At 38.7% G+C, this 17384-nt stretch overlaps 1 protein-coding gene across 1 annotated transcript in view; it reads left to right on the top strand.

Annotated features, from left to right (window-relative positions):
• The window catches only part of LOC113894634 (transmembrane protease serine 11A-like), a 69553-nt gene extending 58355 nt beyond the window's left edge, over nucleotides 1-11198 (top strand). Inside the window, exons 8-10 of the mRNA XM_027545307.1 lie at nucleotides 4282-4541; nucleotides 8997-9139; nucleotides 11037-11198. Coding sequence (XP_027401108.1) covers nucleotides 4282-4541; nucleotides 8997-9139; nucleotides 11037-11198 — 565 coding nt within the window. The remainder of the gene's footprint in view (nucleotides 1-4281; nucleotides 4542-8996; nucleotides 9140-11036) is intronic.
• Nucleotides 11199-17384: the final 6186 nt, after the last annotated feature.

Genomic DNA, 17384 nt, shown 5'->3' with positions numbered 1-17384 from the left:
TCTCTGGAGTGCAATGAAGTGTCCAGTAATGAGTTATGAGATGTCTATGGTTTGGGGGTGACTTTGGGCAGCCTGTATCTTGGAGCTCAGGGCTGTGTTCCTTTGTTGCTGGAGAATTTGCTTATGTCTTGCCCTGGAACTTATTGGCCCTTGTGTGGTGCTTGGTTTCAGTGTCGGTATGGAGGCATTTGATGAGCTCCTGTCAATTAATGTTCCTTGGAGTCAGGAGTTCCCTGGAGTCAGGGTTTGGACTTAAGTCTCCTGCTTCCGGTTATCGGTCTTATCTTTACAGTAGTTTCAAAACTTCTCCTTCTATATAGCACCACTGATAAAACATCTACATTAAAGATGAAAAGTTTCTCTACTGGGGGGTCACCCAGAGAGGTTCACAGCATTACATGGAGAAGAGAAGAGGGAGGAGGGAGTTAAGGTGACTCGAATGAGATGAGGTGGAATCAATAGAGGAGAGAGTGGGCTAGCCAGTAATCACTTTCTTATGTGCACTCCACAACTGGACTGCTCAGAGATGTTCACGGAATTATACAGAGAAGAGAAGAAGGAGGAAGGAGACAGAGGTGGCCAGGAGGATAAAAGGGGAGAATGAAAAGGAGGGAGACAGATCCAGCCAGTAATCAGTTCCCTAAGTGTTCTCCACCGTCTGGAACACACAGAAATCCACAGAGTTGGGTAGAGTAGAGAGGGGTTAGGGAGGAGACACAGGCGACCTGGTGGAGAAAAAGGAGAGTCCAAAGGGAGAGAGAGCAGTCAAGCCAGTAATCTCGCTCCCTAGTGAAAAATGGGTACTGAAGATTGGGTTCTTAAAGGTACAGAATTGGTAACAAATACATAAAAGCAAAAATTAAAAATCTAGAGTAGAGTTTGGAATTTCAAAAATATGATGTTAAAGGAAAGAAGAAGGAAAAGAAAGAGAGAAAAAACGAACAAACAAAAACAAACAAGGTCACAAAAATTATAAAGAAAATGTAGGTACAAAATTGATAACTAATACCAAAAAGCAAAAGTTAAAAATCTAGAGTAGATTTTGGAATTTCAAAAATACAATGTTAAAAAAAGAAGAAGGAAAAGAAAGAGAGAAACAAACAAACAAACAAACAAAAACATACAAAGTCGCAAAAATTATAAAGAAAATACAGGTACAAAATTGATAACAAATACCAAAAAGCTAAAATTAAAAATCTAGAGTAGAGTTTGGAATTTCAGATATACAATGTTATATAAAAGAAGAAGAGAAAGAAACAGAGAAAAAAAGAAAAAAAAATAGTCACAGAAATTATAAAAAAAAAACTATAGGTACAAGATTGATAACAAATACCAAAAACCTAAATTAAAAATCTAGAGTAGAGTTTGGAATTTCAAAAATATGATGTTAAAGAAAAGAAGAAAAAAAAAAAGAAAAGAAACAAGGTCAAAAAAATTATAAAAAATATATATATATGAAGTTTGCTTTAAAAAAAATAGGGTCTTTTTTTTTTGCAAAGTAATATGTTATAAAAGTGAAAATTAAAGGAATAATAGAGGACTTAAAAAAATTTTTTTAATTTAAAAAAAAAAGAAAGAATGATCGTAAAAATAGTAAAAATATATCTAGGACTTTCTCAGGTTTTGTTGTGAGTATTGTGGGTTCAGTTGATTTTTGGCTAGTTCCTTGGTCCGACTTATATTTCTCAAGATCTATAGGCCCCTTCCTATGTAGTCGGTACTAACCACAGGGTTTTTATCTATTGCCTGTAACTTCCAAGGCAGTTCCCTCTGTTATAGCTTCTTCTGTTTGCTGGTCTCTTCAGTGTCTGGTTTCCGCCCTGACACAAAGGGGACAGTGGAGGATACTTTTTCTTTTTTTTTTGGCTCACTTGTTCAGTCGCGCTGTGGGGAGGAAGGGAGGGATGCTGCAAACAAATAACTCTGGCGTGTGCTCACAGTGCCTCAGCCACACTGGGTCTGCCCCCACTCACGGCGCGTGTAGCCTCCCTGCCCACACTGCTCAGGCTCTAGGTTGCTCCGCTGGGAACCATCCGTGGCTGGCCTTGGGCTGCCTGCACCTCCCAGGTCCAAGCTGCTCAGGTACAGGCACTCGGGTAGTCCTCAGAGGCCCAGACTCTGTTGGGCCTGCGTTTTGTGCCCTTCCCAGGTCCGAGCAGCTCAGGTGATGAGGTGTTTGGCGAGGGCGATTGCTGCGACTTATTGCCTCCCCGCCGCTCGGTTATCTAGGTGTACAACCGGCACACCTTCTCAGGAAGATGTTGACCATCCAGACCCCCAAGAAGTTTTAGTTAGCAAAGAAGCCTGCTTATAGTTTTATAAATAATGTCTCTCTGGGGCTGCGATTGCCCCCTTCCAGCTCTGCCTGCCTGTCCCCAGAGGGTGATGGTCTGCAGCCAGCTATCTCTGTTCAGTCCTTTGTTCCGTGCGCGGGCCTGGCGGTGTCTTAGATTAGGGCTGGCTTTTCACATGGTAGATATCCCACAGTCTGGTTTGCTAGCCCAAATTATTTCGCTCAGATAGCGCTCTGGGTATCAGGACAGATCCTTACTCTAAGCGATGCAGCCCACACCGCACCTCCCTGCCCAGCCCCCGCTTGCTAGTGGCGTGTGTAGGCGTCTGCGCTGCTTCTCCACTGGGGGAGTTACCGTAGGGCTCGCAATCTGCAGGTTTTAATTGTTTATTTATTTTTCCCCCCTTTATGTTGCCCTCTGTGCTTCCAAGGCTCGGCACAGATTTGGCAGTTAGGTTTCCTGGTGTTTGGAAACTTCTCTCTTTTTAAGACTCCCTTCCCGGGACAGAACTCCGTCCCTCCCTCTTTTGTCTCTTTTTTTGTCTTTTATATTTTTTCCTACCTCCTTTCGAAGACTTGGGCTGCTTCTCTGGGTGCCTGATGTCCTCTGCCGGCATTCAGAAGTTGTTTTGTGGAATTTACTTGGCGTTTAAATGTTCTTTTGATGAATTTGTGGGAGAGAAAATGTTCTCCCCATCCTACTCCTCCGCCATCTTCTCCCCAAGTTCTCCCAATGTGATTTTTTAATGTAATTGAGAGTACATTACTCTCAGTTAAAATCATCCAGGGAATTCCCATATTATTTGAATAAAATTTAAGCACTTTATTCAAGACCTATTTGTTGTCATTCAGTTGCTATGTTCTACTCTTTGCAACCCCATAGACTGCAGCATGCCAGGCTTCCCTGTCCTTAGCTATCTCTCCCAAAGTTTACTCAAACTCATGTCCATTGAGTCATTGATGCCATACAACCATCTCACCCTCTGTTGCCCTCTTCTCTCCCTGTCCTCAATCTTTCCCAACATCAAGGTCTTTTCCGGTGAGCCATCTGTTCGCATCAGGTGGCCAAAGTCTTGGAGCTTCAGCTTCAGCATCAGTCCTTCCAATGAATATTCAGGGTTGATTTCCTTTAGGTTGACTGGTTTGATCTTCTTGCAATCCAGGGGACTCTCAAGAGTCCTCCCCAGCACCACAATTTTAAAGCATCAGTTCTTCCACACTCAACCTTCCTTATGGTCCAACTCTCACATCCATACATGACTATTGGAAAAACCATAGCTTTGATTATCTGGACCTTTGTTGGCAAAGTGATGTCTCTGCTTTTTAATATGCTGTCTATGTTTGTCATAGCTTTTCTTCCAAGGAGCAAGCATCTTTTGATTGACGTACAAAACACTCTAAAATCTGGCCCCTGCCTACCTCGCCAACCTCATTTCCCATCATTCTTCCTTTGTTTCCTGAACTGCAGCCAGTCTCTTCTTGGGATATTTGCCTGAAAACTTATCCCATCTTCCCATAGATGACTGCTCATCAACCATGTCTCAACCCAAGTGCCATATCCACTGCCCTATTTATAGTCCTTATCACTGCTGTAAGTTATTGATCTATTCATTCGTTTTGCTGTTTTTCCTTCCCTGGAATCAAATGTACCCACCAGCAGGGGCTTTTCTGACTTGTTCACCACTTTATTCCTGGCACTTCAAATAAGGTTCAACATGTAGATGATCAATAAATATTTACTGAAGAAATGAATGAACAACACTTTATAGGCTTTACAGCTCTAAAATTCAATAATTCTGTACTGGATTCCAGCTCGAAGATGCTCTTCGTATATATTTTATCTTTTAAAATAGTAGCAGTAGACTATATGGTCAAAGAAAGCTATCATTGAATCCAAGTGTATTAGGGTGGAATTTTCTTTTTTATTAACCTACATGCAATTATTGTAATGCAATTCATATATTCTGTTACTATCTAAACTTTTCCAGTAAAGAAAACCCACATCAGTGGACTGTTAGCTTTGGAACAAAAATCAACCCTCCATTAATGAAAAGAAACATCAAAAGAATTATCGTCCATGAGAGGTACAGCTCCCCAGCAAGAGAGTACGACATTGCTGTTGTGCAGTTCTCTCCCAGAGTCTCCTTTACTGATGACATCCGTCGAATTTGTTTGCCAGAAGCCTCTGCGTCCTTCCAACCAAATTCAACTGTCTATATCACAGGATTTGGAGCACTTTTTTATGGTGGTGGGTATCTAAAAACGAATCACGGAGCTCTAAGCTCTATTCATGGCAATGTTATTTAATGTCCATCAGTAATATCCTGTCAGACTTTTCCACACAGTTTGGATTAGGGCTCTTGTTTTGCAAGTGACAGAAGCTCAACCCAAATTAACTAAAGTAAAAAATAATAATATGGCAAATTTGGCCTTTGTAATTTGGAATTAAGAGGTGATATGAGTCTGGCTTCAGGTATGTGTGAATTCAGGAGTTTGTGTAATGTCATCAGGCTCTGAATCTCTGAGTTTTTGCATGGGTTGGTTCGGTTTTCCCCAGGTCACCTTCATTACAAGGGATTCTAGCGCCACATAGTGGTGAGGGTGGCCAACAGCAGCTCAGCGTGTACATCTTCACCTAGCTGACGCCAGGGAAGAACACGTCTCTTCCTTTGCCAGAATCTATGTTAATCCCTGAAAAGGTCTCTTTTGGCCCAGCTTGTGTCCAGGGGTACCAGACTGACTGGTTGACTCAATTCTCACTCTTACAACTACAGAAATAAAGGTAGATATGTGATTGGCAGCTTGGTCAGAATCACGCGTAATGAGGGAAAGACCTCCAACAGGAAAGGCTTCAAGGAAGATATAAAGGGAAAGAAGGTTCCCTCAGAAACACTAAAGTCTATCTCTATGTACCATTACCTATGCAATGCCAGGTATACACTAGATATGCTAAAATACTCATGCCTACCTTCAGTCTGACACCTTCACTTTGAGCCTCACCTCTGTGAGCCTCCTCTCTTTTTCACCTGCCCTTCCCCTTAGTTTGCTCCGTCACTTAGTATCACTTTTCTCAGTCACCTCAAAAATGTTTCCTTTGCTCAGCTATAATCTCCAGTTGCAGCAAAATCTGCTTCAGAACTAAAGAGGCTAATTAAGAGTGATTCGGGGTAAGAATACTGTATAGAGACAAATCATCTCTGAAAATAAAGTTTACACTGACCTCTCTAAAATGATTTAACTTGATATATTAACAATCTCCTAAAAAATAAAATTGGCTTCATGTTTTAAGGTTTTCAAAACATACTCAGACATACTCTGGATTCTGAAATTTGGTCCAGGCGCATACATATAACAACAGCAACAGGGTTTCTTTGACTCTAGGCTTGAGAAGATAAGAAAGGACTTTTTGAGAAAGAAAAAATTCATTCACAGAGCTGTATACAATTTATTGATATACAATAAACTCTAAAGAATAAATCATTAATTCTCATTCTTCACTAAGGAACCAGGAATACCTTTCACTAATGTGGTTGATGATGGGCTTGATGGTCTTTAGATTTTTCTCCAGATGTCCCATGTGGTTTCTTTAAGGTTATATTTCCAATCACAGAAATTATTACCCATAGTTTAATAAGCCCAGGGAGCTGTAAGCCTGACAACAATATGTCTTCTCTCTCTCTAATGGATCTTCTCCTAAGATAGAGTTGCATTCTTCATTTGATGAGAGGAGCATCTCAGATTCCCTTTGGCTTGATGGAAAGAAATCATTTCTGACCTGGAGTCTCAGGTTGGCACAGAAATATATCTGCCATAATAGTTTTTGAGTAGCAATACAATCTAATTTATGTAGAACACTATAATTAGCAACAGTATACCTACTTTTTTAAAGCACCAATGGAACATTCACCAAGATAGACTATATCTATGTCTATAAAACATTCTCCGACAAACTTAAAAGAATGGAAATCATATATAGTATGCTCTCTGATGATAATGCAATCAAACTAAAAACCAGTAACAGAGAGATAATAGAAAAATCTCTAAATGCTTAAAAATTAAACAACACACTTCTAAATAATCCATAGGTAAAAGAGGAAATCTTGAAGATAATTATAAGTATTAATAGAATGAAATGAATGCAGGATGCAGCTAAAACAGTACAGAGACAGGGAAACATAGCAAAATGCATGTATTATAAAATAAGAAAGCTCCCCTTTTAAGACACTAGAAAAGAAGAGAAAATAAACCTAAAATAAATACGAGGAAGGAAATAATATAAGGGTGGCAATGAATATAATAAAAATGAAAAAATGGAGAAAATTGAATTTAAAAACTGATTCCTTGAAAAAAGAGCAATACTTTCTGGGAAATGTCATTAAGCATTCTCACACTAGTTGAGAAATAGTTGAGGGATGTACAGGATTTGTAGGCTAAACTTTTTATAACTCCTTGCCAATGAGTTTTATTAAAAAGCTATGAATTTATACTGTCACCTACACTGTGCATTTCATCTTACCTTTCCCAGCACTGGGCATGAATTATTTTTAATTGGTAAGGTAATAGCCAAAAAAAATTACACTAGTTGTACTCAAAGAACAGAATATCTTGAGCATTTTTAAACATTTTAGCAAATACCTGTCCAGAAAAAATCCTGAATTGACATTCTACAGAAATTAGTGTTCATTATTAGTTTCTGAAAGAGATCAGCCCTGGGGTTTCTTTGGAAGGAATGATGCTAAAGCTGAAACTCCAGTACTTTGGCCACCTAATGTGAAGAGTTGACTCATTGGAAAAGACTCTGATGCTGGGAGGGATTGGGGGCAGGAGGAGAAAGGGACGACAGAGGATGAGATGGCTGGATGGCATCACTGACTCGATGGACGTGAGTCTCAGTGAACTCCGGGAATTGGTGATGGACAGGGAGGCCTGGCGTGCTTCGATTCATGGGGTCACAAAGAGTCGGACATGACTGAGCGACTGATCTGATCTGATCTGATTAGTTTTCTACTGCTGTGTAACAAATTGCCACAAATTTAACAACTTGAAAGAAAATGCATTTATGATTTCACAGTTTCTATGGGTCAGAAATCCAGACATAGCATAGCTGGCATCTCCTCTCAACGTTTCATTAGCAATCAAAGTATTGGCTGGGGTTGAGGTCTCATCTATGACTCTTTTCCAAGCTCACTGGTTGTTGATGGAATTTAGTTTCTTGCACCTACAGAGTTTATGGCAGCTTGCTTCTCCAACACTATTGGGAAAAAGTCTCTGAACTCAGGGAAAGCCTAGTTCAGTTCATTTCAGTCGCTCAGTCATGTCCAACTCTTCATGACCCCTTGGACTGCAGCACTCCAGGCTTCCCTATCCATCAGCAACTACCGGAGCTTGCTCAAACTCAGGTGCATTGAGTTCGTGATGTCACCCAACTATCTCATCTTCTGTCATCCCCTTCTCCTCCTGCCTTCAATCTTTCTCAGCATCAGGGCCTTTTCCAGTGAGTCAGTTCTTCACATCAGGTGGCCAAAGTATTGGAGCTTCAGCAGAAGGCCTAAACCCCTTTTAAAAGGGCTTATCTGATTCAGTCAGGCCCACCTTGAATAATTTCCCTTTTGATGAACTCAATATCAAGCTGACTACATCTTAATTAATCTTCAGTATTCCCTCACCTGTGTCACAGAATATAACCTAATCATGAGAATGACATCCATTATATTCACAGGTCCCACTTAGACCTAGGGGAAAAGACATCACATAGGAATCTTGGGGATCATAGTAGAATTTTGTCTACTGCAGGGTCAGTTTCCCAACCAGCATGTGGCTGATACAAAGAACCCCTGAATACTTGTTATATTATTGGTTTCTATCATAAATAGTTGTCTTCTGCATTAGTATTGGTTTCTATAACTCAGGCTCTAGTTTATGACCTGGGGTTCCAAAATTATAATACATAATGAAATCATTGCCTTTACCTGTCATTATGTGTGTGAGAGTTCCCCATAAAATATAAAGGATAAAATAAAGATATATAGTTATTTTATCAGGCCAAAACTGTCTAGGCCTACAAAGTTTCTGGGAACAATCTACAAATAAAAACTTATTAAAAAAATAATACCTTCCTAAATATACAAACTGATTGTTTTTAAGTAAAGGTACAAAGGTTTTCCAGAAAAAAAGAAACAAAATGTTTTCTTTGCTAGTATAGATATTTAAAAATGAGATAAGGACAATTTTCATTTACATTTGCCAGAGAATAAATAGAACTTATTTCCTTAAGAACTTCTTACATTAACTTCATCTTGTTTGACAACTTTTGTTGTTGTTCAGTCACTCTGTCATATCCAACTGTTTTCGAACCCACGGACTGCAACGTGCCAGGCTTCCCTGTCTTTCACCATTTCCCAGAGCTTGCTCAAACTCTTGACCATTGAATCAGTGATGCCATTCAACCATCTCATCTTCTGTCATCCCCTTCTCCTCTGGCCTTCTATCTTTCCCAGCATCAGGGTCCTTTCTAATGAGTCGGCTCTTTGCATCAGGTGACCAAAGTATTGGAACTTCAGCTTCCGCATCAGTCCTTCCAATGAATATTCAAGATTGATTTCCTTTAGGATTGACAACTTTAGTTTGAAATAAAAAGGTCTGCACTTCATTCTAGCTAAGAATACTGCTTGTAAACACTAAAATTACTTTGCTTTTCCTTAAGGGGAATCCCAAAATGATCTTCGAGAAGCCAGACTGAAAATCATAAGTGATGATGTGTGCAAGCAGCCACATGTGTATGGCAGTGATATAAAATTTGGAATGATGTGTGCTGGATATCTGGAAGGAATATATGATGCCTGCAGGGTAAGTGGAGAGAGATTATTTTGATGCCATTAACTCAAAAATATTTTATCTGGCTCAAAAATATTCTATGCTCTTTATATTAGTAAAATACAGAGATTATGTCCATGCAAAAATTTATAAATGCTAATTTCAAACACAAACATTTTAATGTTTTATTAAGCAAAACAAACAAATTAAGCAAAACAAAATAACCAAAAAGCTTCCTTGATGTTATCAAACTAACCAATAAATCTTAATTTTAATATCAGAAATCCAGAGTTTCATAAAGCAGAGTCTCTTTCCTTAAAGAGCTAACATCTAGAAAGGAAATAATCATGAACAATAAACTATGATGTAATAAGTTATATAATAGAGAACAATTTTTTATTTAAAGTATAGTTGATTTACAATACAATGTTAGTTTCAGATGTGGAGAATAAATATTTTTAGCTTGAAGGGAACATCTTTGGAACAAATATGAGAGAGAGAATACTTCAATGAGGCCTGAAAGATAAAGAACATTTAGCTGGTTATAGAATAAGCAGAGAATATTATAGAAAAGAGATAAAGCACAGCCATATTATGAAGGTGTGAAATTACAATTCATATTTGAGGCAACTGCAAGTAATCTGTTGGGTCTCAGCCTAAGGAGGATGAGAAGTGAGAAGCAGTTAATGGTGAGGCAGATTAGGTCAAGTTGTATCTAGTCCCCTTTCCAGGGCCCTCCTCTTGTCCAGCATCTGTCCTGCATGTATATTTTCAGACAAATGCATTTGTAACACATGTTTCATCCTGTAGGCACTTGCTTTATAAGTGTTTACAAGAACATGTGGGGGTTCTTGAAAACTCCAAGGAGGTGATTCCATATGGTGAAATGATGGGAATTGTATTGTCATCAGGTGGCAGAAAACTCTGCCCAGAGTCCCACAGATTACACAGCATAGACAACCTCTGTCAGAAAACCAGCAGGGAGTTGTGCAGCACATGGGCTGGGCCAGAGCAGAATCTGGTATACATCTAGGCTAAGAGTGTGGAGGGAGGCAGCTAGCATTCAGGGATTCCAGAGAGAGGTTCAGGCTATGACAGACAAGTGGAAGGTGGCGACTGGAACACAGAGAACCCGGGAATCTAGGCGAATGGTGAGATTAGCGGTAAGTCTCTGGATAGAGTGGTGGTCATAAAATAAAGAGCTTTCACTGCATTGGGGAGCACAGGTAAGATTCCTGCCTTGTGACTGTGCTGTGCATATAAGGCAGCTCTAGGCAGTTCTAGTCATAAAAAAGTTGGGGAAATCATCAAGGAAGGGACTCAGGCACAATGGAAGCAGGAATACAAGGATGGCTACTAGGGTTCATGGGGAGGGGTTTGGTTCATCTGATAAAACGGAAGCCCAGGCACCCTACTTGGAGTCAGGAAAAAAAAAATCACAGCTTGAAGCCCAGGCACCCTACTTGGAGTCAGGAAAAAAAAAAAAAAAAGTCACAGCTTGACTTTCTGTGTTGTATACTTGAAATCTGCTAAGAGTAGACCTTAAGTATTCTCACCACACACACGCACACACACACACACACACGCACACATACACACCAAGTAACTATGTGAGGTGATGGATGTGTTAATTAACCTGATCATGGTAATCATTTCACAAAGCATATATGTCAAATTATCACAATGTACACTTTAAATATATATGATTTTATTCATGAATTATACATCTATAAAACTGAAAAATAATTTTTAAATGTGGAAATTGAACTTTAAGGCTTTTATAATTACTAAAACCCATGTTTCAATGAATTATCCTGCAGTTGGTAGTCTATAAATATACTTTCTAATAATAAAATATGTGGTTCATCAAAATATCTTAAGTAATGAGTTTCATATTTAATTCATTTTCTTTCTCTTTTTTTCTTTTCAGGGTGATTCTGGGGGACCTTTAGTTGGAAAGGACTTTAAAGATACCTGGTATCTCATTGGAATTGTGAGCTGGGGAGATAACTGTGGTCAAAGGAACAAACCTGGAGTCTACACAAAAGTGACTTATTACCGAAACTGGATTGCTTCAAAAACAGGCCTCTAATGCACTATACAACTTAAACACTGAGAGCTGTATGCAGGTCATACATGCATGAGAATCCATATATTCTGTGGCTGTAGTACAATGAAGTGAGATTAAATGACATGATTTATTTCCAAATCACTTTAATCAACCAAAAAACCCATGGCCAATTTGTAAAGGATTTAAATTTATAAGGTAGTGAGCCAGTTTAGCCTGGTTTGAAAAATACAATAGAGATACTGGGCTTTTTAAGTCAGTGAGCTAGAGTATAGAAGACAAGCAATGCAAATTTTTGAGGATAATCCATAACATTTTTAGGATGTATTTGTTAGGGATGTCTTCTTAAACAAAAAACTTTTTAAATTCTCAGAGTTTAGGAAACCCATGTATAACTTTATCATTTCTTCAGAGCTCACAAATACTTATTTCCCCCTTTTTTTTCTTGTTCTTTCATGTTTTCCAAAGAGATTTTACATATTTTCTATTTATAAATCCATTGGAAGGATTTTAATTTAAAAAAATTATATCTAAGAAACAAAGCATGGTGATAAATTAAGCCAGAGATCTTCTGACCTTTGTCTGCTGTGAAATCTCCCTAATTTTTCAGTTATAAAGATAACATAAAGACACACACATACCCCACACACATGTGCACATACAGAATATCCCTACCTTCAGATATTCACAGAAAAGCATGATTGATAAATATAGACAGCAATTAGCTAGTCAAAAACGTATTTTTGTTTCAAATATTTGGGGGAAAGTGATAGTAACTTCATGAGCCGTCCCAAAACAATGGCACAAAAAACTGAACATTTTATAGGTGCATTTACACACTTTGACCACCAGGGGGAAGTTTTGTAAATTATTGTTAAGGTTAAATGCCTAGAAAAAAATGAAGATTTGTTAATATGTTGAAGAATTAATGAGCATTATCTTTCCACGTGGGATTCTCTGATAGCTCAACTGGTAAAGAATCCGCCTGCAATGCAGGAGACCCTGTTTCAATTCCTGGGTTGGGAAGATCTGCTGAAGAAGGGATAGGCTACTCACTCCAGTATAAAAATTTATTCCTTTGTATTACTGTAGCCAATTGCCTCCTAAGGCTTGTGGCAATAGCCTATTGCAACCATGAAATACCAAGTATTTTTTTCTAATTTAATAAATGCAGATTTTGATGACCTACCATACAGAAGATATGAACAAAGTGCTTTGAAATAGCAAATGAACCCATAAGTGTCGCATGAAGATATTAGGAGAGTCACACTCATGTATTCCATAGTATTAATACATTTAGATGATGATTTTGTAGAAACTGTTACTCTGTGTGACAATACTGGTTAGACATCAGGGTTATGCATCATTTACTCATGTAAACCCAAATATAAACCAAGCCATTAGACAATTGAGCTATTTTATAATTCCCATCACATGCTATTGATAAGGCATAAAAATAATCCTAAAATAATCCAAAGGAGATTTAAAATTTATTCACATAAAAATTAATCCATAAGTTAGACTCATAGAATTTGAAGCTCAGAAAACACTACAAGTCCTATAGGCCAGTACACTTAGAGTTCAGAGAACTGAAGCCAGGAAAAGTAAATGATTTAGTGAAGCTGTAGGTAATTTGTATCCCCAGTGGGCCTAGGGCCCAGGGCCTAAGCTAAGCTAAGCTAAGTCACTTCAGTCATGTCCAACTCTGTGCAACCCCATAGACGGCAGCCCACCACCCAGGCTCCGCCGTCCCTGGGATTCTCCAGGCAAGAACACTGGAGTGGGTTGCCATTTCCTTCTCCAATGCATGAAAGTGAAAAGTGAAAGTGAAGTCACTCAGTCGTGTCTGACTCTTCATGACCCCATGGACTGCAGCCTACCAGGCTCCTCCGTTCACGGGATTTTCCAGGCAAGAGTACTGGAGTGGGGTGCCATTGCCTAGGACCCATCAATTTCACATATCCTTTTGTTACAAAGTATCTTTATGATCATCTATATTATTGAATCATCAGCTGTATAAAAATCTCAGTGAGTTCTACTGAATCTGTTTTAAATTAAGAAACTCAAGAATTTTAAATGAGTGATTCACTTAGGCAGCTGGCTGCCAATTCTCAGAACTCACTTCAGGATAACTCACTTCAGGATAAAGTTACTTCTTCATACATAAAGATATACACAGGCACATGAATTATTCAATATTATGGTGGTAAGAAACAATTTCAATTTCTAGTGTTAAGATTCAAGGAACGACCTTAGAGTTATAACTTTGTGTTTCTAAATAGTCTTGTGAAACATTTAATCCTGGATCACATATAAGCAAATATTGGCATATCATTTAAAATCTAATAATACAGTTGGTGATCAGAGAATTCTACAAATAATATCATTGAATCTGTGTTAGGCCAACTGAATAAATCTTTCTTTCAACTTTTGTTTAAAAATTACATTTCTTTTAATTAACTAGTTTGGGTCACTCAACCTAGTTTGGGACCTAACAGAAGCAGAAGATATTAAGAAGAGGTATCAAGAATACACAGAAGAACTGTACAAAAAAAGATATTCAAGACCCAGATAATCACAAAGTGTGATCACCAACCTAAAGCCAGACATTCTGGAATGCGAAGTCAAGTGGGCCTTAGGAAGCATCACTAGGAACAAAGCTAGTGGAAGTGATGGAATTCCAGTTGAGCTATTTCAAATCCTAAAAGATGATGCTGTGAAAGTGCTGCACTCAATATGCCAGCAAAAAATCTGGAAAACTCAGCAGTGGCCACAGGACTGGAAAAAGTCAGTTTTCATCCCAATCCCAAAGAAAGACAATGCCAAAGAACGCTCAAACTACTGCACAATTGCACTCATCTCACACACTAGCAAAGTAGTGCTCAAAATTCCCCAAGCCAGGCTTCAACAGTACGTGAACCATGAACTTCCAGTTGTTCAAGCTAGATTAGAAAAGGCAGAAGAACCAGAGATCAAATTTCCAACATCCATTTGATCATCAAAAAAGCAAGAGAGTTCCAGAATAACATTTACTTCTGCTTTATTGACTATGCCAAAGCCTTTGACTGTGTGGATCATAGCAAACTGGAAAATTCTGACAGAGATGGCAATACTAGACCACCTGACCTGCCTCCTGAGAAATCTGTATGCAAGTCAAGAAGCAACAGTAGAACTGGACATGGAACAACAGACTGGTTCCAAATCAGGAAAGGAGTACGTCAAGGCTGTATATTGTCACCCTGCTTATTTAACTTGTATACAGAGTACATCATGTGAAATGCCAGGCTGGATGAAGCACAAGCTGAAATCAAGATTGATGGGAGAAATATCAATAACCTCAGATATGCAGATGACACCACCCTTATGGCAGAAAGTGAGCAAGAACTAAAGAGCCTCTTGATGAAAATGAAAGAGAAGAGTGAAAAAGTTGGCTTAAAACTCAACATTCAGAAAACTAAGATTACGGCATCCAGTCCCATCACTTCATAGCAAATAGATGGGGAAATAATGGAAACAGTGACAGACTTTCTTTTCTTGGGCTCCAAAATCACTGCAGATGGTGACTGCAGCCATGAAATTAAAAGACGCTTGCTCCTTGGAATAAAAGCTATGACCAACCTAGATAGCATATCAAAAAGCAGAGACATTACTTTGCCAACAAAGGTCTGTCTAGTCAAAGCTATGTTTTTTCCAGTAGTCATGTATAGAGTGAGAACTGGACTATCAAGAAAGCTAAGCACTGATGTATTGATGCTTTTGAACTGTGGTGTTGAAGATGACTCTTGAGAGTCCGCTGGACTGCAAGGAGATCCACCCAGTCCATCCTAAAGCAAATCAGACCTGAATATTCATTGGAAGGACTGATGCTGAAGCTGAAACTCCAATACTTTAGCCACCTGATGCGAAGAAATAACTCGTTGGAAAAAACCCTGATGCTGGGAAAAACTGAAGGCGGGAGAAGAAGGGGATGATAGAGGATGAGATGGTTGGATGGTATCACCAACTCGACGGACATGAGTTTGAGTAGGCTCTGGCAGCTGGTGATCGACAGGGAAGCCTGGCATGCTACAGTCCATGGGGTCACAAAAAGTCAGACACAGCTGAGCAACTGAACTGAACTGAACTGAATTTGGGTCACTCTGAAGCAGGATTTTTCAACTTTAGCACTCTTGACATTCTGGACTAGATAATTCTTTGTTTTGAGAGGCTACCCTGTGCATTGTAAAATAGCAGCATCCCTGACCTCTGCCTTCTAGACATCTGAAACACACTTCTCTCCATCCAGTCCAAATTATGTTAACTGAAAATATCACCAGATGTTGGCAAATGTCTCATAAGGGGTGAACTTCTTCCTTGTTGAGAACTACTAATAATCAAAGGCATTTGATTATTTTCAAAAATTCCAGAGATAATCTGAAAATTTTCACAGAGTATTCAAAAACTAAAGTCTGCTGGTCAAACTGTGTGTTCACTATCATGTTCCTAAAAGAAATGGCAGAGGAAGTGACAGATACTTTAGTCAGTGAGTATTTCAGATACAGAGTGATTGCCTCACACACAATGTGACTGAAGAGTTTCTCTTACTCCTGCTTACAGCAAATTCATAGAGCACTATCAGCTATTGCTATGAAGACAGGCTTTCTATGAATACACCCTCTAGTAAGAATTTCTCTACACTGACCACAATTCACAGTAAGAAATGTCTCATATCACAGCTCCATAAATATGTAACAAAATACATATATAGATTAAGAATTGAAACAGAAGATTCATAAAACAATGCCTCTCTTACTAAATACAATAAAATTTATTATTTCTATTCTATTCTGCTTTTTAAAAAATGCTTGACCCACAAATTAAACTGATTTCACAATCTATTAATCACAGGTTGTAACCTGTGTTTCCTATAACACATTCTGGGATAATCATTCACCATTATTAATGCCATAGTATTATTATCTCACCTGTTCCCACTACATTCCCTACCTTCAAACTATATTTTTAGCAAACTGTAGCTAGATTATGGGGCTTCCCAGGTGGTACTAGCGGTAAAGAACTGCTTGCCAATGCAGGAGACATGAGACTCAGGTTCAGTCCTTGGGTTGGGTAGATGTCGTGTAGGAAGGCATGGCAACTCACTCCAGTATAATTGCCTGGAGAAGCCCATGGACAGAGGAGCCTGGCGGGCTAAGGTCCATAGGGTCACAGAGAGTTGGACATGATTGAAGCAACTTAGCACAGCACAGCACAGCTAGATTATGACACTGTTCAATACTGCTAGTCCCATGCACTCAAATCTTCACTGATTTCCCCTTTGCCTGATAAACAGAGTATAAATCCACATCACCATAGCTTGTAAGGCCCTTTACAATCTGCCAACAACCAAGTAAAATTTTGTTTCACTCGTTCTCAGTGTTCTTGTAACACTGAATGTTACTCTTTATTTCCTAACACATAGATAGTAGGTTATGCAAGATTCTCTTCACTCTACAAGATCTAGCTCAAATATCACCTCTATCAATAATACCTTTACTATCCAATAAAAATTACTCTTCATCCAAAGTTTTTTGAATGCTTTTTTTTTTCCCTAGAGCTTTTCTCATACTTTACTTTGTATGATAACTTTTATGTACATTTATTATCTCTAAAAACATACTAAGTTCCATTAGGCTAAAGACTGCTTTATTCATTTTTGTATTCCCCACAGCTTTTAGGAAAATAATCTGTATATATTATGGTTCATGAAAGAATAAATTAACAGGCTAATCATGATTTCTAGGAAGGAAAGACACCTCAGTTCTCAGTTACTAACTTCCCTCAGCTCACTTTCTTTTACACTGCTTTCCAATCTGTGCTGGCCCCATCTAGCATATTCTTGAATGTTTCTAAGGAGGTCCAGCTCTCTGTTTACATTAGAAGCAATCAAAACACAGTAAGACAAGTCACTAACCTTTCAGGAGCCTCTCTAAATCAAAAACTTTGCCCCGTATTCCCTTAACTGAGCACATTCCAAACCTATAGGGATATTTGGAGATAAGATCAAAAAGCACATCTCCCATCTTCTTTTTTGTGTTTTTATTTGATCTACGAGGACTGTCCTTTCATCTTTTTTCTTTCATGGACCTCACAAATATGGGTACTTCCAAAAGGTCATCTTAGATCTCCATGATTGTATTTTTGCAGTTTAGGCTCTTCTTTGTTGAATTTGCC

This window comes from Bos indicus x Bos taurus, chromosome 6 (genome assembly GCF_003369695.1).
Source record: "Bos indicus x Bos taurus breed Angus x Brahman F1 hybrid chromosome 6, Bos_hybrid_MaternalHap_v2.0, whole genome shotgun sequence".
NCBI classification, from domain to species: Eukaryota; Metazoa; Chordata; class Mammalia; order Artiodactyla; family Bovidae; genus Bos; species Bos indicus x Bos taurus.
Note: the sequence above shows the minus strand (reverse complement) of the source record. Positions and strands in the feature narration are given on the sequence as shown.